Source organism: Haliotis asinina, chromosome 2 (genome assembly GCF_037392515.1).
Source record: "Haliotis asinina isolate JCU_RB_2024 chromosome 2, JCU_Hal_asi_v2, whole genome shotgun sequence".
Lineage (NCBI taxonomy): Eukaryota > Metazoa > Mollusca > Gastropoda > Lepetellida > Haliotidae > Haliotis > Haliotis asinina.
This window is the reverse complement of record NC_090281.1, coordinates 22131050-22154091: the sequence shown is the minus strand read 5'-3', so window position 1 is coordinate 22154091 and position 23042 is coordinate 22131050. Positions and strand designations below refer to the sequence as shown.

Sequence of the window (23042 nt, the reverse complement as noted above, 5' to 3'; positions counted from 1 at the left end):
AATGTTCATTTGTAGTGAGAATTTAGAAGCATCAACTCTGATTGGCTCATTAAAAAGGTCATCTGAAGTGACCTCATTTGTAGATGACTTAAGACCTTCACCCAGTGTCCTATCAGAGTGAAATATTTGACATTAGTGCCTAAACAGAAAGCAAAGCCATGCAAGCATGTTTATATAATTCTTGAATATTCTTTGAATCACAGGTTCATTTTAAGCTGTGTACTTGAAAATCATAACTTTATGTTTAAGAAGGAAAATGTGCAATAATGATATTTGCATCATTACATATTTGAAACAACAAAATCCAGGCATGCTCTTTGTTCCTTTGATGCATGAATATTTGAAACACTGTTGAACAGGTGTGCTATTTGTTCCTTTCGTGCATGTATATTTGAAACACTGTTGAACAGGTGTGCTATTTGTTCCCGTGATGCATGAATATTTGAAACACTGTTGAACAGGTGTGCTATTTGTTCCCGTGATGCATGAATATTTGAAACACTGTTGAACAGGTGTGCTATTTGTTCCCGTGATGCATGAATATTTGAAACACTGTTGAACAGGTGTGCTATTTGTTCCCGTGATGCATGAATATTTGAAACACTGTTGAACAGGTGTGCTATTTGTTCCTTTCATGCATGTATATTTGAAACACAGTTGAACAGGTGTGCTATTTGTTCCTTTCATGCATGTATATTTGAAATACTGTTGAACAGGTGTGCTATTTGTTCCCGTGATGCATGAATATTTGAAACACAGTTGAACAGGTGTGCTATTTGTTCCTTTGATGCATGTATATTTGAAACACTGTTGAACAGGTGTGCTATTTGTTCCTTTGATGCATGTATATTTGAAACACTGTTGAACAGGTGTGCTATTTGTTCCCGTGATGCATGAATATTTGAAACACAGTTGAACAGGTGTCCTATTTCTTCCTTTGATGCATGAATATTTGAAACACTGTTGAACAGGTGTGCTATTTCTTCCTTTGATCCATGAATATTTGAAACACAGTCGAAGAGGTGTCCTATTTCTTCCTTTGATGCATGAATATTTGAAACACTGTTGAAAAGGTGTGCTATTTGTTCCTGTCAAGCAAAGAACATCTGAAACACAGTTAAGAAGGTATGCCCTTTGTTTCTGTGAATTATGAATATTTGAACAGGGATAATTTTTGTTGCAGTGATCCATGAGTACACATGCACCGTAATGCTGTATTGATTATATAAAAGTTATAAAACCTGTCCCCAAAAGACAAAAAATAATATTAATATAATTGTATGAAGGATACATATCAATAGAAAATATTCATCTGAACTGTCCAAATATCAAAAGAAACAATGATAAAACCAAAATGGATATGACTAGCAATGTATGTTATTGAATTTAATATTGGAAGAAGCAGTTTTGAAATACTAAATTAAACCAAATGTACTTTCAAACAATTTTTTAGGTAAAACTGGCATTCTCAACTGAGATGCATCATTCTACACACGAAGCAATGTCTGCTGCTATTAACCACCAAGCATAAGAAGAAAGGCTTCAACGGTGTGACTCACTCAGAAATTGCATCTGTGACAAATATGTGAAACCTGTGCAGTGGTCCTGTAGCTCTCCTAGGTCAAGTACCAGCATTCACTCCATGGAAGTTTTTTTCATAAGGCCTAACCAATTTTATTTCTTGTATTCTATGGATATTTGTCCTCAGAAAACCTAAAGGCAGGAGATATAAAAAAATTCCCAAACCATTGAAAGAACAAAAACCTCACCGAATTACTATTCTATCTGAATGCGATAAGTACTTTAATTTTGGCAATTAATGAAGTTTATAAGGGGCGAAAACCAGTCTAAAAAACTTCTTGTAACTTTACATTTTTGGCCAATGAAAACATGAAGATTATATTTCTTAAGTAGGAAAAATAATTTTTATTTTTTTCCTTATTCTTGAAAATATATAAATATACAACTTGTAGATCTGTAAAACAAGAAATATAATTGGTCTGGTCTTAAAAGGGATGTGATTATTTCATTTGATATGTTTTGATGTTAATCCCATGCCCACTCTCTCCATCATGTTAAATTTTCTTCCTTTCAAAAGTTTCGACTTACTAGTGTAAATGTAACCACTTACTTCGGACAACTGTTCTAAATTACATTTTGTAAAAGATTCCATACTGTTTAAATGTTTACACATCACCTGATGTATTGTAAAACAAATGTTTACATTCCAAAGATTATTGTCAATAAATGATGAAAATAAATGAAAATTGGCAAATTCGTAAGAAATTTCTACACCAAAACTCAGGTGTTCACATGCATGATATTTGCCCCTGCTTTTCAGCAATTTGATGCAATTCATCTGCACAAGGATAACATTTGGTTCCACCCAAACTAGTGAAGAAGTCAGTCTTCAGTGTAAGCCAATATATACATACCATATATCATACTGAGTCTATGCTTTTGAAAAAAGTGAGTGAGTGAGTCAGGTTTTACACCACACTCAGCAATATGTCTGGATTACAAATAACAATAAAACATCTTATTCCTGTTGTATCTGTTATCAGTTACTTGACTTTCTATCTCAAAATATGAAAATATACAAACTAAATGATTTAAATCTACTACAAAGCTAACTCTAGACTTGAAGGGATCACCAGAAGGAATAAGAAAGAAGAAACGTTCAACCACCCCATTACTTATGTTAAATGCTGAGTAAAACACATATAGCTATGCCTACACAGTACAGTAAAGACATATTTACAGTGCGTATGGGTTCAAATGAGAATGATGAATGATTAAATAACTTTTGAACCCAAATGGACTGTAAATGTACTCAGTGCTCCATCAAAACACTGGAGAAGATGTTCCAGATGAAGACAGACAAGCCATGACATAGCTCACTCGGACCTTTAGTCCAGGTGACCGAAAAATCCATCCCAGTGAAGTCTATAGAAGTGAATTGAAAACTGAAAAAAGGGCTACGTTTAGTAAGAATAAACACCATTTTAGAAACCCTTTAGAATCTTTACCTCAGCTTAACATTATCATAAATAGGACCGTTTATCATAGCCTGCAAGTAGAGCCACACAGAAGACATTAGATACAATATTTAAGCTGCAGTTTCCATAACCTGTGAATGGAAGAACATGTAAGTGAACATCATCATGCCAAACAACACACTTGAGTGATAACCAAACTGTGCAATCCACAATTACACTCTCTACTATTTAGAACACTTCAAGATCACTGTGCATTGCAAAAATGTGAAAAGAGCCATCTAGTTTGTGCAATGGTTTATTTTGTCATTCCATGTGAAAATATATCAACAGAGAGAGTTGCTGTCAGTTATCTCCCAAGTGTGTGTGTTTATATACACATGTGCTTAAGGCAAGTGCATAATCCCGACTATCTACAGTGGAGCTGAGAGTCCAGGTATTGTCTGGATGTGTGAGAGCAGATGAAATCAGAAGCAAGTCCCAGCCACCACAGATGAATTCAAAATCATCTAAGCCTTGCCAATTTCTTCTGTCAAGTTCTCTTGACTTGTCTCAGTTGATCTAGTCTCTAGGGCTAACATATAATCTAGTCACAGTTAAACCTGTTGCAGTCACAGCTTAACTAGTGTCTAGAAACAGCTGAGCAAGTCTCTAGTCACAGTTAAATCAGTCTCTACTCACTGTTCTAGTCAAGGTTCTGCTCATTCTAGTCAGAATTGATCTTGTCCCTTATTATAGTTGAGGCAGTCTCATGTCATAGTTGATCGAGTCTCTTGTCACAGTCAAGAGTCTCTATTACAGTTGATGTAGTCCTAGTCACAGTTAAATGTCTCTAGTCATACTTGATCTAGTCTTTAGTCACAGCTGATCTACTCCTAGTCACAGTTCATCTAGTCCTAGTCACAGTTTATCTAGTCCTAGTCACAGTTAAGCCTGTCTTTAGTCACAGTTGATCTCGTCCTAGTCAGTTTATCTAGTCCTAGTCACAGTTAAGTCTGTCTTTAGTCACAGTTGATCTCGTCCTAGTCAGTTTATCTAGTCCTAGTCACAGTTAAGTCTGTCTTTAGTCACAGTTGATCTAATCCTAGTCACACTTTATTTAGTCTTAGTCAAAGTTAAGTCTGTCTTTAGTCATAGTTGATCTAATCCTAGTCACACTTTATTTAGTCTTAGTCACAGTTAAGTCAGTGTTTAGTCATAGTTGATCTCGTCCTAGTCACAGCTCATATAGTCTCTAGTCACACTTGATCTGTTGACCAGTAAATCTGTCTCTTGTCAGGATTCAGTTTGACTTTGATAACTGATAAGTTTGTCCCATTTATCAAACAGACAGTTGTCTTGCATGATCAGTGGAAGGTTTCATGGAGTTGTTCATCAAAAGAGAAATCATGTGTTAAGAATAGTGCATTTTTTTGCAGAAAGGATCTTAAAATAGTTCAAAGTGCACAACACCAAGAACCATGCATCACTTGTCATGTACAGGTTTTGAAACAGGTTTTGTGTTGCGCCATGCTGACAGGCTATGTCCAACACACACATACACTCTGATTTCAGGTGGATCTCACAGCTACACAAAACTTGGCATGGTAAATGTACAGGTAGGCCAGGCTTCAACACATACGGTGAAAATGTCTACTAAGGAGGAAGCAAATGTCCTACTCCAGAAAACAGTAAATTTTAACAAGCAAAATCCAAACTTATAAAAGTGAAAAAACCAACACCCTGCATTGTACATATTGAATTTAATTGTTCACATTGGTTCACTTGAGATTATGTGTAAAAGATACAGCAAATGTATATTTTATGAAGATTTCTTTTTTTTGAAAAAAAAAAGACATCATTACTCAACACGTCAAATATATTTCATTATTGCTGAACAAAAAAATTTACATGAAGCATGACTGCATTAACAGCACGAGACAGGGTATAGGTTACACAAGCAAGCTTAGCCTTCTTTAGATAATGAGGAGAGTATCATGCTGTTTCCAAGCTCCACTGTAGGTACAGAAGTAGCACTCACCATGGTGCTTACGTCTATCCTGCTCCGCAATGTGATGAGCTTGATCCACGATGTTGGACACGGCAGAGGCGAAGCCCACGTCAGCACGTCTTGGGGAAGGGGAGCGACGAGATGGGAGAGGTGATGCCCGGGGGGACCCATAAGGACTGTGCATGGGGAGGGGGGAGCGGGGAGACATTGGTGACACAGGGGAAGATGGGGTATGCGCTCCATGTCTCTGGACATCCAGTTGGGTAGACCGTGGGGCCTGGAAAGAGGTAGCAGTAAGTTAGGCTCGGACATCTCCCTCAAGGTATATTTGTGCATGAAATCAACTATCGAAAAGCAATTAGTTGAACATGCTTAAACAAAAATACTGAGACAGTTCTTGGAAATGCTTAGAGTGTTGACTATGCATTATTGAACTGAAGAAAATACTTGAAGTTACAGAGAGAGAGGAATGAAACGTACTGACTTGATAGCAAGACATAAGCCAACGGCTTTATGAACATCATCATAATGTAAACATCATGTTTATGATAGGCTATCAATATATACCATCCTCCCTTACTAGGTCATAAGCATGGTCAGGAAGTGTCTCATCTTGCAGAAATTGGTCGTGCAATTAAAACACATATAGATATATCTTGGCTAATATAAATATATATATTAATCATATGCATTAATATTATGCATAATGTGCAAGTTCCATAGAAACTAATTATGTTTGATTACAGTCATTCCATACTAAAAACAAACTTTTAAAATATTGCAGTTTAACATAATATAAAATAAGAGTTATTTAAATTCAAAATTCTCATATTAACAACTACATTCAAATAAAGCATTCCAAATGAAAATAAAAGGCTTAAGGAAAGAACAAACTTTTAAGAAACAAAACATAATTTGAATAAAGGAAAACACAGGCATTCTAAAGTAATGAACACATTCTTTTGAAAAAAGATTTTTCATTAAAAATTCAACAAGTGAAAACAAATGAAGAGATTGTGAACATGCGTGTGATGTGATGTTAGATACATTTAACACCCCACGACGTGTCAGCGCTTTGCTAACAGAGAAAGTATCTACAGACAATATTCATTTCAAACAAACATTAGGAAATTCACATGAAACCAGCATATCAGGGATGGATGCAGACTTCATACTTTCATGTCAAAAGGTGCAAAAGGATTCCAATACATGGTTTCATTATCTTACTGTAACATATCATAGGTTTACAGTTATATGTCTAGAAGATATTCAGACAAAAATGATTTTTGTGTATTCATGATCATTTATGAAAAATAATTGTGCATGAATCACAGACTGTCTGAAGGGATACATTATTAAATGTGTGAAGCACGGGTAGTGATCTGAATAAAGGTGAAGTATTGTTTATTTAGGTGCAGAAAACATGATTGGGGGGTGACCACATGATGACCACATGATGACCACAGAGCCACACACACATCACATGACACTGGGGATCGACCAATCAGAGGTTGGAATAGAAATATCACCTCATTCAGCTTTGATAAGGAAGCTGTTATTTGATTGGCTGCTAGTGCTATTAGTGAGTTATCCCTACTTGGCAGGTTCGTGCTAGATGCACTTAGAGGTACATCTCTCAATTCCAAACTCTACAAGAAAAAACAGGTATTGCTAAACACCAAGAATGCTCAAATATATCACATAAATTTGAAGCTCTGGTGTAAATTATTGGTGCCACATAAACTATTGATATTTCTTATCAAGAAATGAAAATGATCATTGACACTGACCAGATTCTTGTTATTTGTTGTCTATTATTGCTATAATATCTATTAACTACTAACACTTAAGATCTTAAACAATAAATAATGCTAAGTGTAATTAGTTTTGGAGAAAACTTATTTTGAAAATGCACACATTCACTCTCTCAAGAGATTGTTAATACATGTTAACATCAGGCTGCATAAAAAAAATTAAATGTTCTCGGGCACATTTTTTTCAAAAGTAATGATAGTGGTAGGACTTTTTAAAAAACTTTTGATAGACAAAAAGTGATGTGGGAGGAACACATTTTTATTTTGTTCACTCAGAAACACAGTTGGGAAGTACAGCATGTGTTAATGAGTTGTAGATTCGGTCACACTCATTCTTACAGACACTCGTTCTTACAGACACTCATTCTTACAGACACTCGTTCTTACAGACACTCGTTCTTACAGACACTCGTTCTTACAGACACTCATTCTTACAGACACTCGTTCTTACAGACACTCGTTCTTACAGACACTCGTTCTTACAGACACTCGTTCTTACAGACACTCATTCTTACAGTGGACAAATGGATAATCAGGATGTGGCCAAGACAAAATTATTTTTTTCTAAATAGTAATAAAAAATTGCAACATTCATGTATAGAGGTGATGTGCCGATGCCCAAGAAACATTTCACTTTTTTTCATTGAGTCTAACAGAAATGAAATGATGACATGAGGACTTCCAAATTATTCAGAAGTGGATAGCCCCAAACTCAGGTGTTCAAAAATCCTATAGCCACAATCAAATAATGGTATCTTACTTGTCCGTGGACCACTAGATAATTTCTACTTATAGTTTCAAAATGTAAATAAACTTGGAGTTCACTTCATATCTGCTCATAATGTAGCTATTACATTTCGCAATAATAGTAATATAGAGCTAATTCAAAGCGATCTTTGAAATTTATCACTCTTCGATAAGTAGTTCAGTAAACATTGTGTCATAAAATTAGTCAGGACAATCACTTTCTTGAAGTGAAGTGTGGCAACTTGCTTTTACAAAAAAAAATTGAACCCCCGAAACTACTCAGTATGCCTGATGTTAAAGGAATGTTACATTCCTCGGTTGTTCCATCGTAAATTCTGGTCACTGGTAATGAGGGGATATGTTTTGATGTACCCTCTATGTTTGTTTGTGTTCTGTGAGCTGGAAAGGGTGAGGTGAGCAGACAAACATATAGGGTACAATCAACTCGTGTTCCCATCATGATCAGTGAACAACGTATATCTTACCAAACACCTTGACGATAAGTTTGAACTGTTTGAAGCATGGGGATTAGATCATAATAAGGAATACAGGAGTTAGGCCACAGCCCACCTACTACTAACACGACACACCAAACAAATTTCCACAGTTCGGCATTAACAGGTGATATAGAAAATGTTACTAGCAGGTAAGCTGGGTACACTGATTGGTTCAGCCAATCAGAAACCGACATTTATGTGTGGGGTAAAATAATAACCTTTGTCCTGAATCAGTACATACTAGTCCCACGGCTCTGCATTGAATAACACAGGGGACATACTGGTAGATTACACCAGACAATTAATTAAGTTGCTATGTAATTTTGTCACACAATGGCGTGCAACAACTGACCTCCTTCAACTCACACCATCACCAAATATAAACAAATCATATCAAAGTGGCGCACAGACACAGGTCACATGTACAGAGATATACTAGCCCATAGCCCTCAACAAAAGCGAAAATAAGGCAATGAAAAAACAAGACCCTTTTTGAAAGCCCCTCAAAAACCATCACCGCTTGCATCCACCAAAGGGAGATAACTCGGTACTACCTCTGCGTCTATCTCATCTTGTTCATCAATTGAAAATGAGTTATTAACAACCCCAGTAAAACGGTTCTTGTGAGCCTGGGGAGGTGTGAAAACATCACATTGTTTGACATAGAGACAGATTCTTCAATACAGATATCACATCAGTTTAAGTTACAATCTGTATACTAAGCATGTTTATCAAGCAACAGTACACATTGTAGGATACACTAAACAGGATTTCTCTTGCATACTTTTCTCTTGCATACTGTTTTTCAACAATACAAAACATTTGGATCTTTCTAAAGGCCTTTTTGCAAATAAAAAAATGAGGCGCCTTTTAGAAATTTGAAGCAACAAAAACTTCTACCCTAGATTTGGAGGGGGAAAATTGAAAATATATAGCAGAATTTTATGTGGACAATATTATGGATAAAATGATGAAAAATGTTGAAAAGCATTGAAACAGCAACCTGACAAGATATAGATGTGAAGGAACTGAAAAGCTAATGGAGCCATTTCCCTTATCGTCATTCAGTGAGTGAGTTTAGTTTTATGCCACTTTTAGCAACATTCCAGCAATATCTCAGTGAGGGACATCAGAAATTGGATTCACACACTGTCCCCATGTGGGGAATCGAACCTGGATCTTTGGCATGATGGGCACATGCTTTAACCACTAGGCTACCCCACTGGCTCCTATTGATGTTAGAATTAAAAGTAAGACTGAAATCGGGTGATGAATTTCTGTGATTACAGGTCTTTTATTTTTGTGTCACAGTGATCAAATGAGGGGACTAGACTTCTCTGCTGCAGTCTGGAATATCAACCAACATGACCACCTAGCTCTATTGTTACATCAGTTTATCATGGCGAGGCTATCAGAGCTCAGGGAATGAAATGTTTTAAAATTTCCACTTGACCACAGCTGACCATAGGACCAGTGAGTGGACAATAATCAACAGTCCTGTCCCTATTTCACTTGTTCAAAATAACAATCAAAGATTTACATAACTATCATTACAAAATTCATGGGCCAACAAGACAACTGCTAACGTTTCATTCAGTGGTCCTGATAGGATTTTTACAAACAAGGGACCAAAGGATCAGTGTAAGATCAATCAATATATTGTCAAGTCTCAGAAAGGACAGGAAGAATCAGGGTTTATAAATCACTCTGAACTAGAGGATTCAGCAAACAGAAGAAAGAGCCTCAGCTGCAACTAATTTTTTTCTGTTCACATCCAGCACAAACAAAACTATGGACGGGCCTGTTTCTGTTTCACCTTATGCCTTTCATAAATCCCATACCTTGAAATCAACTTAGGGATGGGATCAACAGGCAGCTAATCAAAGGATTAAAAGTTGCAAGAAATCGTCAAGCTATAAAGGTCATAAGGAAGCTACTATCTCCCAGAATGCAAAGAGTGCCTCATTCACTGGATTCTGTCGGAGACAACGCTCGCTATTCATCCACACCCCAGCACCGCAACGTATTAAAACAGAAGTGATTGCAAACTGGGAATAATTTATTTTTGAAGGTAAGATTATTTCCTGTTTTAAAAAAATTACAAAATGGGAATGATGTGTCCTTGAGTGAGTGAGTTGGGTTTTACTTATAGCAATATTCCAAAAATATCACAGAGGGGACATCAGAAATGGGCTTCACATGTTGTACCCATGTGGGGACTCGAACCCAGGTGCTTGGCATGATGAGTGAACACTTTAACCACTAGACTACCTCATTGCCCAGTCTGTCCTTGAGAGAATTGTGGTACTGAAGTCAGTAACGTGGGAATTAAATTAAAGAGTAAATTCTGTCAGTTAAACTTTAATTTGAATGGATGGAAATGAACTGATTTATGTTGCATGTTGTTTTCTGATCTCCATCTGATTGATATGGTGATTCACCCGTTACTGCAGATACTCACTGCCAATGTATATCAACAAGTATAACATAATGATAAGCAGGCATTTAAAGGAACTTATTTAAAACATGCAAATAAGCAAGAAGATGAAGAAATTAAATGGCACACAATTTTTTAAACATTCACCAGGAGGAAAATGGCAAATATTGAAAATTTGAAAACAGGAAAAATTGAAGCAAAAGTACTAATAGAAGCTTTAAAAATATTGATGGCAAAATTTATAGTGTTATTGAATGTTTTAAATGATAAAAGGCCTCTGGAATCCCAATGTTTTGTATGTTTTTTAGCATTTGTGAAAGGTAGCAACTCATAGGTGATAACCCTATCACCCTTTGTAGGTAATATCCAAGTTACTATATTTTCACCAACACACATACATGGATAACCTTTCTTCTCTGTTGTCCAGTGAATAACATCTCCTCTATGCTGTGATATACAGCCTTGACATATTTGTTACCATAGCCACATTCTCTCCATCTCTCTCATCATTAAAGGCACAATATCACGCCACGTCTCTAAAAATCAATATTGCTTTTCTCTCATGTACACTAACTATCAGGCCCAAGCGAAGCTACCACATAATTTATTCTGGAAAAAATCATGTATCAAGATTACAGTATGACATTAAAAATATGAGTTAAAAACCTAATAGAGTTATGTACCTTGCAATGCTCGTTACGAATATCCTATAAAGCAGCTTGTGATTGTGACCAGTTTGGCAAACAACGCCATGTGCAACAGTTTTTGATGTACAGAGCAATCGTTCATATTTCATACATGGCAAGTGTTATCTGTTAGGAAGCTGTTCACCTCGAAGTTTCAATGACCAATTTCAGGAAGGTCATAAGGGATAAATGATTGTATCAACAGGAAGCTGAAGTTAGTGCACAGGCCCCATTATATGCATTATATACCAAAATATTGTCGTAAAACCGTGACATTGTGCCTTTAACTTATCACTCCGCATCTCGTGCTTTGTATCCATGTAATCTGATTGGGTGGCTAGACTTAGCATCATGTAGTTTCAAACTCTGTTAATGCCCAGGGTATTTGTCATTACAAATGGACAAAATACTCTTCTTACTCAAAGTTGAATATTCCTAACTGCTTGAGGAGTTTAATTAAAGTACACTTCAAACAGTTCATCAGATAATGAACATGATTTAATATCACATGTATCCTATGTATTATTCAGTAATCCGTACTGAAGAAAATTTGCATCAAATTTCAAATAACCATTATGTTTAAACATTTTGTATAATGACATCGTGCACGACCCATCGAGAAACAAAATACTTGAAAAAATAGACATCATTCATACCATTCATAAGATAAACACATGTCAAAATGATAATATTATTATCAACAACCAACTGCAACGCTGACAAAAGTTTACATGTTACATGTACAGTGGTAATTTTAACTTTAAGTTGAAATTAGTTTGTTAATATATACATGTGCTAGAGTAGACTGACACTGCCAGTGTCTGCACACTGTAGCTCACCTGCACACTTGAACTGTCGCTGTGTGGGTCCTTCTTCCGTTTACTGCTGCCACGTCGCAGGAAGCTGAATGACCGGTTCCATGGGTGGCCCTTGTCAATACTGCAACATCAATGCATATAGAAAAGTATTGACAATACACTGAAGTGAGTGAGTGAGTATGGTTTTACGCCACTTTTAGCAATATTCCAGCAATATCATGGCCGGGGACACCAGAAACGGGCTTTCACGTTCTGCCCATGTGGGGAATCGAATCCGGGTCTTCGGAATGAAAAGTCAACACTTTAACCACTAGGCTACCCCACCACCCCATATCTTAAAGTGAACATATAATCTGTAGGTTCTGACCTATGACCTCCCTCCGAATCCCTCTCGCCATCAGAATGTTCAGAGTCCAATGATTGGCTTGATCTGTTGGTAGGTGTTGTTCTCAGGCCACCAATCAAACGACGGAAGAGAGATGGTGGTCGCTGAAAGGGACAAACTCTATTATAGTCTTACCCGATAATCTGAAGCAATGCGGTAAAAAGATCAGCCTAAAGACCTAGAAGTTCTTTCAGTGAAATGTCATGCACAATATCTCAACCAAATAGACATTTTTTCATTTGACAATCAAACCTACAAATTTATGATAGGTAAATATTAATACACTAAATATATAATAAACAATATCATTTAGTAGCAACATTGTTTGAAGCATATAGCTCTGTGTATTAATTTACATATTAGTGAGACTATTGTTGACAGATTTGATGAATGACTGCTGAAATCAACACACATATCCACAGCGTCATGCTATGCACACACAATTCAACACATATAGATATATAGAGTCAAGATAGATGCAGCCTTATGTCTTGTATTCAAATCTGTGGAATGTATGGACATGTGGTTATATGGTCTGAAGATTAAAATAAACAAATTATCTGAAAAGAAAAGTCTGAAAAATAACACTATGTTGATGTTCCTACCCATATTGACATAGGGATGAAAAAGAGAGCCTCATTTACCCAGCTGTGATGTACATGGAACAGTGATGGTACGGAGACCGGAGGATTGTGGCATACAGTCTCATTCATGTCATTATCTATAGTAATACACTCTTTATCAAACTAATTTCACCATCTGAGTCCAAAATTAATGATGATAAATTTTTTGTTCATCATAACACTATCTAAGCAACAGTTATGTCGGCTATTCTAAATTTCATCCAGCTAATATTGAGTTTAGTCAAGTTCAGACACCAACAAGTGCAATAAAAAACATGTTTCAATGTTATCAAGTTTCAGGTTGCAAGTTCAGGATAAGCATGATAATCATAATAAAATTCCAGACTGTTTGGTATTAAAGATAAGGTGAAGGTCAAATTTCTTGGGATGAGAGAAGATGTTGGGAAGGGGGAAGGAACAGGGAGAAGTGGGCACCACATTGAGGGGTCATTGTTTCATGGCTTGTGCAGAATCAAACCTCCATACAATCACTAATTTGTAAGTGCACAAAACACTCGATGAAAGATGTTATGCCAATTAAACTTGAAATATTTAAGAAGAAATTCCACTAAACAATACATTGACCCTCCACCAAGAACAGTCTGCTATCTCTAACAATGGACATGAACAGCTGGGAACTGTTTGATTCTGAGTATACTCCCTTCGCTTGAAGACACAGATCTCTGCCGCCAACAGTTGGTACATACTCTTCACATTCTTACAAATACTACACCAAACTGTTCACTGACCAGTGACATTGTCCAGACTTCTATAGATAATATATAACAGATTTAGGGTGTCAAAATTCAATAGTTACCCTCATCTCATACTGTATCTGATCTGATTCAAAAGGGTTAATTAAAACGTACCACCATAAGTCGGGAGATTTGAGGAAAAAAGATTCGTTGAAGATGAACTTACTGACACTTAAATGCATAACAGAGGATAATGTTTCTAGATACATCAGGTTTTTCACTTCCAATATTATGTGTACTTATAGTGTTCTCTTAAAACAACTGTACAGCTCATATTTGTTTTCATGCAGAGCATGTAAATCTTTTTCATCAAAACATTCTGGATATGCATACTACAGTCAAGGTAAAGTGTCTTTACGTGGTAGTACATTTATGGTAAATAATAATTGTATCAAGAGTTCAGTAAATACTTGATTGTGATTGCTTAAGTTCAATAAAAACTGGATTGTGACTGGTTGATTAAAGTCACTCAGAGGTATATAATCACGTTATATATCTCTGATGTTCCAACACAATACGTATTTTTATAACACTGTAAGGTAGGTCAGAGATAACTGTACTGTGCTGGAAAAAGAGAGTTATAGAACAAAATTATAATCACTCTAAAATTTGATTTGAAACCTCACTACATGTTGGTTTTAAATCAAATTTAGAGCAATTATATTTTCCTTATAAACCTCTGATTTTCCAACACAGCATGTTTATCTCCTAAATGCATTTGATATTTAGGTGCTGGGTGGGACTGCTGCTAGAGCATGAAAAAATATTGAGTGAAATGGGATAAATAAATGGTAAATATAGAATAAGCTGTGACCCAAGATACTACAAATTTGGTCATTGTTTAAGGACAAATATAAAACTGGGATGATATTCTACAAGATGTCTTGCCTCTGGATCCTGAGATAAAGCTGATTGGAGAAAACTAGCTATAGTACTTCTTGTTGGCATGGCACTCTTCTGCAGGGAAAGAATACTCTTTGTCAATATTCAATGTTAAATTATCAAAGTTGAAGAAAAATATTTTTGTATGATATATAATAAACATCTTTCGTATTAAAATATTGAAGATAAGATACTAGTAAAAGAATATACAAAAGAAATCAATGACAATGTTTTGAAATCCAGAAACTTTCTTTCATGTACATGTGGTTCACTTTCATCTTCCCCATGAACTCCATTTATCAGTAAAGAATGAAACAGTTGAACAAAGGTCACAGACATGTAAAATTTGTTAATTTCAAAGAAAATATAAACTAAATAATAAACTGGAATCATTTCATATTCCTGATTTTAAATATGAAAATAAATAATGCTGATTTATTTCAAGGGGATGTAACTCTTGCCTCATTGGTTTCACTAGGGCCTGTTTCTGGTGGGATGACACGAGTAGATGGAATATTTCCATTTACTGATGGACGTCGGTCATTCTGCATTAGTAATAAAACACAGGTCATCCATATGATTTGTTGAAATATTCCAACATACAAGATGATTACATCCTTAAAGAAAGTAGCATGACATGAAGGTTTATTCAATTAATTTTGAAAACAAAATGTTTCAAAATACTGAAATATTTCCTTAAGAAGATAGGATCAATAAACTTTAACATTTATCAGAATATATAATTATCTATAAAAAAACATTTTAGCAATGTGAAAAGTGAATGAAATTGAAAAAAATATATATATGAAAAATAGATCGAAATCTATTAAAAGTGTAACTTTGAAACATTACCAAATTAAGTTTAAAATTAAGGAAAAGGTAGATGTTTTATTTTTGGTTAAATAAAGAAAAAATCTAACATCCAGGAATAATGATCAGCAGACTAGACATTACTCCAGCAAAAAAGTATCACATTTCTTTCGGTGACTAGTTTCAATAAAACTGAGGCATGCTTTACACTACTGGAAAGTGAAAATCTACTTTGCTTAACATACATTCATGTTTATACTGAACATTTTAGAAAAAATATATCATTAAGTGCTTCTTCTAATCTCTTGTGAACGGCTTCAAAGGAAATATAAAATGCACATATTTGAAACTGAGAATCTAACTGCACTATCAAACTATTTCATTCATCGTAATTAAAACGGAATCAACCCAAAGCCAATATACAAATCTAACCTATTAAGAACTGCTAAATAAAAATTAAAGCTAATAAATAGTCTATGAAATGTTCATTCTAGGAAGTCGCTGCCGCGGGCTACTGTCTCTACAAGCAGAAGTCCTTGGACAGTTGAGTTAATCTACGTCTGTTTAGACAAACGCTACTCCTACTGTGAAAACTCTTGCCTTGTCTTGGGTTGTGGGATCCATTGGTGGCAGATACCTAGTCGGAGCTTGGAACCTATCTGGTGGTAGAAAGCTATCTGGTGCCAGAATGCTATCTACCATATGCGACTTTCTTCTCTTTGGCTACATTGAAGAAAAGGTGACAGTGTATGACCAGAGGAATATTTTTAACATTCTTCATTATTTTTATTTATTTATTACTTAGTTAGCATCTATTTTGACAACCTTAACCTGGAGCACTAATAAACAGAAAGCATGACCTATCACCTGAAGTACCAGCTATCTTGTACCATCTCTACAACAAAGTACCTTCTGTTACACACAGTACCATTGACTATCTGTGTCTCAAAAAGTGTTACCTATACCACAAAACAGCCTCCACAAACTAACAATGGAATGTGTTATCTTAACTACTTCATGTAATGCACTACTTTATGAACAAAATTTTCTTGCACTATCAGTATCCAAAGGACCTGAGTTTTCCAGGACCATAAAATGTCCTGAGTCTAGTAAGCAAAAAATAGCCAGATTATTTTAGGCACGAACCCTTCCTGCATGATCATAGTGAAATGTACCCTATATAACCTATGTAAAAACTGTCCTTTAATCTAAGTGCCAACCGAATGCCATCAATAATCTGAGTCAAAACTGTCTCGTAATCTGGGTTCTCGATGCCCTGTATAATCTATAGACAAAATGTAATATCATTTAGACACACATGCCCTTTGAAAGCTTTATACAATTTCCCATAGGATCTATATGTCAAATCCCATCAATGATTCATGAACAAATAGTCCTATTAGGCACTTAATGTCCTGTATCATCTTAAGATCTGTTAAACTTATTAAGTTTAATATTGAAATATATTACATTGCTATCATCACAATATGGCCAAAATATTGCCAACATGATGCTAACTGATAGGTCACTCACTTTCTCGTTCTTAAGATCTCTGTTCCCAAAAGACATGTAATCAATATGATAGAATATGCTATTTGCTGTCTACACAATGACCATATTAGCACTGTACAAGAAGCCCAATCATAATCCTTGTGGAGAACTGTACTGTATAACTGTAATGTATTGAGTAACATTTCCAATACAGTCTATGTGAATATTCCCTGTATTACCCATGGTATAAATGAACGTGAAGTCTGCCATGAGTACTGACAGATTTATTCCTAGTACAATACTAAACTTGTGTATGTAAGCAGTCTAACGCAATCTGCCACAAGTGTGCCCATCATATCAACTAATCTGCCTCAGCAGCCACCACATCGTGAAGCCCACAAGGGAAACATCTTTTCCATCAACTCAAATAATCCCCATGTCCTGCTTACAAATGCTGTCAGCAACTATGTATGTCATAGCTAGAAAAAGTTGTACAATGCCACAACCTCGTACAGTCCTGCTTGTTAGAAATAATGTTACAAGCAGACTACCCAAATCACCTGACTTTCTAAACTCTGTGTTTTTCTGATAAAACTGTATGTGAGCAGGAGATCAAAGTTTTATTCCAAAAATGGTGTACTGATCCCATTCTTGGCACTATCAGCAGTAACAAAACACAACTTTAATGTCAGACTGTTGGAAATTCATCTGCATTGTCAAAATGGAACATTTTTCATACTTGACAAAAATCCAATGTCCCACCAGGGGTAAAACTATGATTATAAAAAATTCCTAGACTTATACATGCTTGCTACTTGAAAGGTTTGGTAAGCCCTCAATGCTATCTAAATGTAAAGCTTTGCAATCTAGCTGGCTTGCTACAATGCCTTACAACCAGCAGGTAATGGGCGAATATTATCACAAGTTAAAGATAGACTCCCATGCTTCCCCAGGGCCCAGGACTGTGGTGGCAGTCACTGGGGTAAGTGATCAGTCATGGTGGTCAATCAATAGATTGTAAAGCATGCAAGAGCATCAACAGCATCAACATCATCAACAGCATCACACACTCGCACATCAGCATGAAAAATCACAGTCTCCATTTACAGAGACACTTGAGAACACCATGTAATCTGCATGCAAACTTGATTAAAGCACTCAGGATTAATGGAATTATATCCCTACCTCACAATTCTAGAAATTTTTCAGTAACTGGACTAAGTCAACATTAATTCCTCTATGAAGGGAACACTACAGATGGAAGTGGTTGTAAGGAACATGTTATTATGATTCTCATCTGAACAAAATTTCAAGGATATTGTTCATGGAGAACAAAGTATTCAGAGAAAATGTGTCTGGACAGAATTCTCAAGGACAAAGGTAAATGTCCCTGAGTAAACAAATTGTAAACTTTCCAAAATCAATAGGACTTCAGAAATTGTTAAATGAACACATACAGATATACAGATATCATCCCATTCAGAAATCTCCCAATTCCACTTTCAGTTTGACCTTAACATCTGTTACTTTTGATCAGATTCTTCCAGTTATAGTTTCCTTCTGCATAATACGTCTGCTCAGTCTATCTGATGACTGATATTGACTGAAAATGTTCCATAACACACTTTCATCTGGAAGTAGCAATCTTTCCTTGCCAATCTGCTAAGATCTAAATGTGATTTCTTGCTAATATGAAAGGACATGTATTCATGTATAATTGACATGCTGTACTTTTGATTGGTCTGCAAATGAACATGCATCGTTGCATTTGCCTGTTGCTACTCTGGTTCCTCCACAGGATGAATACTCCAAGAGGACATCACAGCTCTCACTTCCACAATCAACAGGCACAAAACTGCATTACTGCAAATTGCTATACAATGACCATGCTACGAGGCCCTCTTCTCATGCTTCTAGCACGCTCTAGTATTTCTGCTGTGATGTTGTGTGCTGGGCCACCCCTTGGGCAGTTGAGTGGGGGAATTCTGATCAATTTATGACATTATGAAGCTAGTTGGAGAGTAGAATCATATGTGATACAGGTAGGTGTTCAACATATGAAATATGATGTGCAATATTTTGGATATATAGTTTAGGTGAAGTGCACTAATTGATAAGATCAGTGTGAAGGACTGATTCAGGGAGGAAAGATTTCAGCTGAAGCTATAACAGACAAGGAGCTAACAAATTACAGAGATAGTGTTTGATTTGTTCAAGAGCAGGAGTGTGTATGGGTTGTCTATATTTGAACCATCCTCAACACTTTGGGATTTTAAAATTTCAATATTCTACCCACTAAAGATCTAACAGTGCAATTGAACTCAAAATTCATGTGTTTTGTGCCTAATTCCACACTCAGCAGTATTCCAGCCAGTTGATGGTAGTCTGTAAATAATCAAGTCTGGACCAGTGATTTACATCATCTTCACCATCCTCCAAAGCCATATATTTACAATGGTCCATTAGTAGCCTCTTACAACATGCTACCGAAGATATGGAACGTCAAGGACTGAATATATACCAGCTCATTAAAGTAAGTGAATATTCTCTAACATGGCCTCAGCAACTTTTTCAGCTACCTTTGGCACTTTATAAATTTGACTTCAACAGGGAAAAGTGTTATATGGGTAGAATCTAGACAGAGATCTAGGCCGTGAATATCATTGGTCTTATGACATACACCTGCAACAGTTACAACCTGCCTGTAGGTTGATGGACAGGGTTTTGTGTTAAACCAGGCGAGATAATGGAAACAGTACATTTAAACTTCCCTTGAAGAGTGAGGATGAGTTGTAATAGGAACAGTGTCAGTTTGGAAATGTTGGAGCACTTCTATGAAATATGTGATTATAATGTCTAACATGCACAAATAAAACGAATAGATTTCAAAGATGAAATGTTGGAAGCATGTTGAATTACCTCCTCATCTTGTGGCTGGTAAAATTAAAGAATACAACTGGTTACTAATGTCAAGAAGACAGCTGTTCACTTGCACACCCATCACATTGAAATACACACATGCCAGCACGAAATTAACAAGCACATATTTCAATATATCAGATTATATGCTACTCCCTGTCAACTTCTAAACATATTACTTTCTCAACTTAAAGAAAAGGCATCATGTTTCTAATATTATAGATGATATTTGATACCAGTCAAAAAAGAGTGCAATAGGTTAAAAGAAGCATAAAAATGTTGATGTGAGGATGAAATCGAAATATTTGTAATAGATCATGGGTCAAGATGATAAACTGAAGGATATGAACATCAATAACAGTTAAGCAGATATTGTGATTACAGTATATATCTATAAGAATATATCTTTTGCAAATATTGCATTTATAATGAACTGTATTTTGTTGTATTCAATATTATTTAGATTCATTGCCACAACCACACACTGTATGGTATTATTCTTTTAAAACCTAAACTTTTCAATAAATGACAAAGAATAAGATCAAATGCGCAATGGATGCTAGTGACGGGCAACAACAGAGGATGAAAAGTATGACTGAAATCGACAAGGATCAAAATGGTACGAGTGGTATGAATGCTGAGCAAGCAACACAACAGGTCTTGATTGCGAGTTGGTAGTGGGTCTGAACCAGGGCTAAAGTACAACAGTTGCAGTGCAGCTGTCCGTGATTGACAGGTGCCAGTAACATCAGCTGAGGTTGCTGATTGCACTCAAAGAGTGTCAGAAATGGTGGATAGGATGGTGAACCACAAGACAAATACATATTGAGGATAACTAGAGATTTCCATTTCAGATGATCAGAATCATATTCAAATGTATATGTAAATAATATACTATACCGAACAATAACAATGTAAAATTTATCTTTAAACATTGGCTACATTTTGGTAAATTTTGTGAATGAATTTAAATGCTTGATTAAATGATAATTATTCCTTCATTGCTGAATTAGCTATTTCAGAAAATGAAGGCAGTGTAATCTCTCCACTCCTTTATCTGTATTTGTCATAAGTGTATATGTCGTGAAAATGGATAATAATGATTAAAATGTGATAAGCGTGCCAATGTGCACCAATCAAATGTTGGCATGCGATGTTAGCCATTGAGTAAGGTCAAAGTTGAGACTGATCGTTGCCATGCCAACATTACTAACCTCCTCTTTTTCTTCCTGCAATGATTATGGGAAAGAAAAAAATATATGATTCAATGGTTTTTATGATGGAAGTTTTACACTGAAGAAATCAAAGAAATGAAATTTAATGTTCAATATGACAACCAAAGTCAGTATCTGCAAACAAACAAGAAGCTATGACTCTCCACAAGAAGTAAACACATACTTGTCAATTTCACATTAACGTAACACAAATTCTTTTTCACATTTGGCTTATGCAAATCATCTAAAGTGAAACAATGTTACCATATCTTTGCATGCTTTTACAAATCATAGATAAACCAGTTGTTATTTCCATTTGATATTGACAAGTAATTGACAAGAAATTGACAAGTCTACTAGTGGTATTTAGAGTGTGTTTGTAACTTGTGGCAAGTCATACATGAAATGTACAAGAACATTTACAACAAACAACTACACTCTGATGCTAGGGCAGTGACTGCGCAGGTACTGCCAGCCGTGCCCATGATGCTGACAACGGCGATAGCGCTGAGCTACGTACCAGTAACTCCTCCTCGCATAGTGCCTCCCTATTGATGGAGGTACTCGAGGTATTGTTCCAAAACATGGTATTAATACCCAAACCCGCCTAGAAAGACAAGACACAAAGTGAGCATGGCAAGTCACCATGACTGCTGGGGGTTGTATATATCTATACACATCAATACACAAGTCATGCCTCACAGTTTCCACACTACTGAGTATCAGTATGAAAATGTGGTTAGAAAACTTGAAACAGTATTATTCAGTGAAAATAGACATGTTATTGCATAAAAATATTTGGTTAAATGCACAATCTAAAAAGGTTGAAAGGAACTTGACTCAGTATATCCGTTTACCCCTGTAAGGTGAGGGTGTATAAACTAAGTGATTCACAGTGACTCAATGTATTTCTGTAGCAATATAAGGGTCAAGGTATGGCTGCTTGGGAAAAGTCCAAAACAGAGTCTTTTTAATGCAAAATCAGCATTGCTACCACACCTATTTGCTGTTCTGTAGGACTACATCAGGACCAATGGTGGTTGTTATAGAAAGAGATACACCATTCAATGCACAGTTGTTTTACTGTACTGTCAACAATTTTACTGTACATATATGATGATGGTTTTAGTGTAATAACTGATGATAGTTTTACTGTATATCAAATGTCAAATGGTACTGTGTATCAGATGATGGTTTTACTGCAATATCTGATGATGGTGTTACTGTATATCAGATGATGGGCTTACAGCAATATCTGATGATAGTTGTACCACATATCAGATGATGGTTTTACTGCTATATCTGATGATGGTTTCACTGCTCTATCAGATGATGATTTTAGTGTATATCAGATGATGGTTTTACTGGTCTATCAGATGATGGCTTTACTGCAATATCTTATGATAGTTTTACTGCAGTGTCTGATAATGGTTTACTGTATATCATATGATGGTTTCACTATATCTGATGGTGGTTTCACTGTTTATCTGATGACGGTTTTGGTGTAGATACTGTGAGGACACATATCAACATTTAACAATGTTACAATGTATTACATTCATGTATGTATATGAAGGACAGGTACAGCTTGTTAATAGGAATTCTAAACATACATTACAGTGATACGGCCATAAAACAGTTACAAGGGAGTCTAGTTAGGGACATGGAGGAGGTTGTGTCTCTCATTTACTAACACAGGAGCCAAACAGCGTAATAGACCTTCAGTCCACAAGGGTTGTAAAACATGTTGGCACAAAACTATTTATAGACTTTTTGACGTTTTTAGCCACACAAATGCATTTACAAAGACAAGTATTGAAAATATATTCGAAAAGGAAAATTCACCAGCATGATTTAGAAATATTCAATATTTTATGGGAATCTTTAAATTTTAATGAAAAGTGTATGATTGAATGTCTGCCATGTGGAATGAATGACATGACTGCAATGTGACCTGTGACAACCCTTGGCACCAAGG

At 35.8% G+C, this 23042-nt stretch overlaps 1 protein-coding gene across 20 annotated transcripts in view; it reads right to left on the bottom strand.

Moving 5' to 3' along the window:
* Window positions 1-23042, bottom strand: part of LOC137273392 (voltage-dependent calcium channel type A subunit alpha-1-like) — a 347991-nt gene that overhangs the window by 8066 nt on the left and 316883 nt on the right. For 10 of the 20 annotated variants that reach the window (XM_067806035.1, XM_067806036.1, XM_067806028.1 and 7 more), the window contains 6 exons: window positions 21065-21079; window positions 19851-19865; window positions 12353-12474; window positions 12007-12106; window positions 8599-8673; window positions 5017-5263 (listed from right to left, as the gene is read on the bottom strand). In XM_067806035.1, coding sequence (XP_067662136.1) covers window positions 5017-5263; window positions 8599-8673; window positions 12007-12106; window positions 12353-12474; window positions 19851-19865; window positions 21065-21079 — 574 coding nt within the window. Of the gene's footprint in view, window positions 1-3028; window positions 3071-5016; window positions 5264-8598; window positions 8674-12006; window positions 12107-12352; window positions 12475-19850; window positions 19866-21064; window positions 21080-23042 lie in introns of those variants that run through there. The other 10 variants (XM_067806030.1, XM_067806032.1, XM_067806041.1 and 7 more) reach the window with 6 other exon arrangements.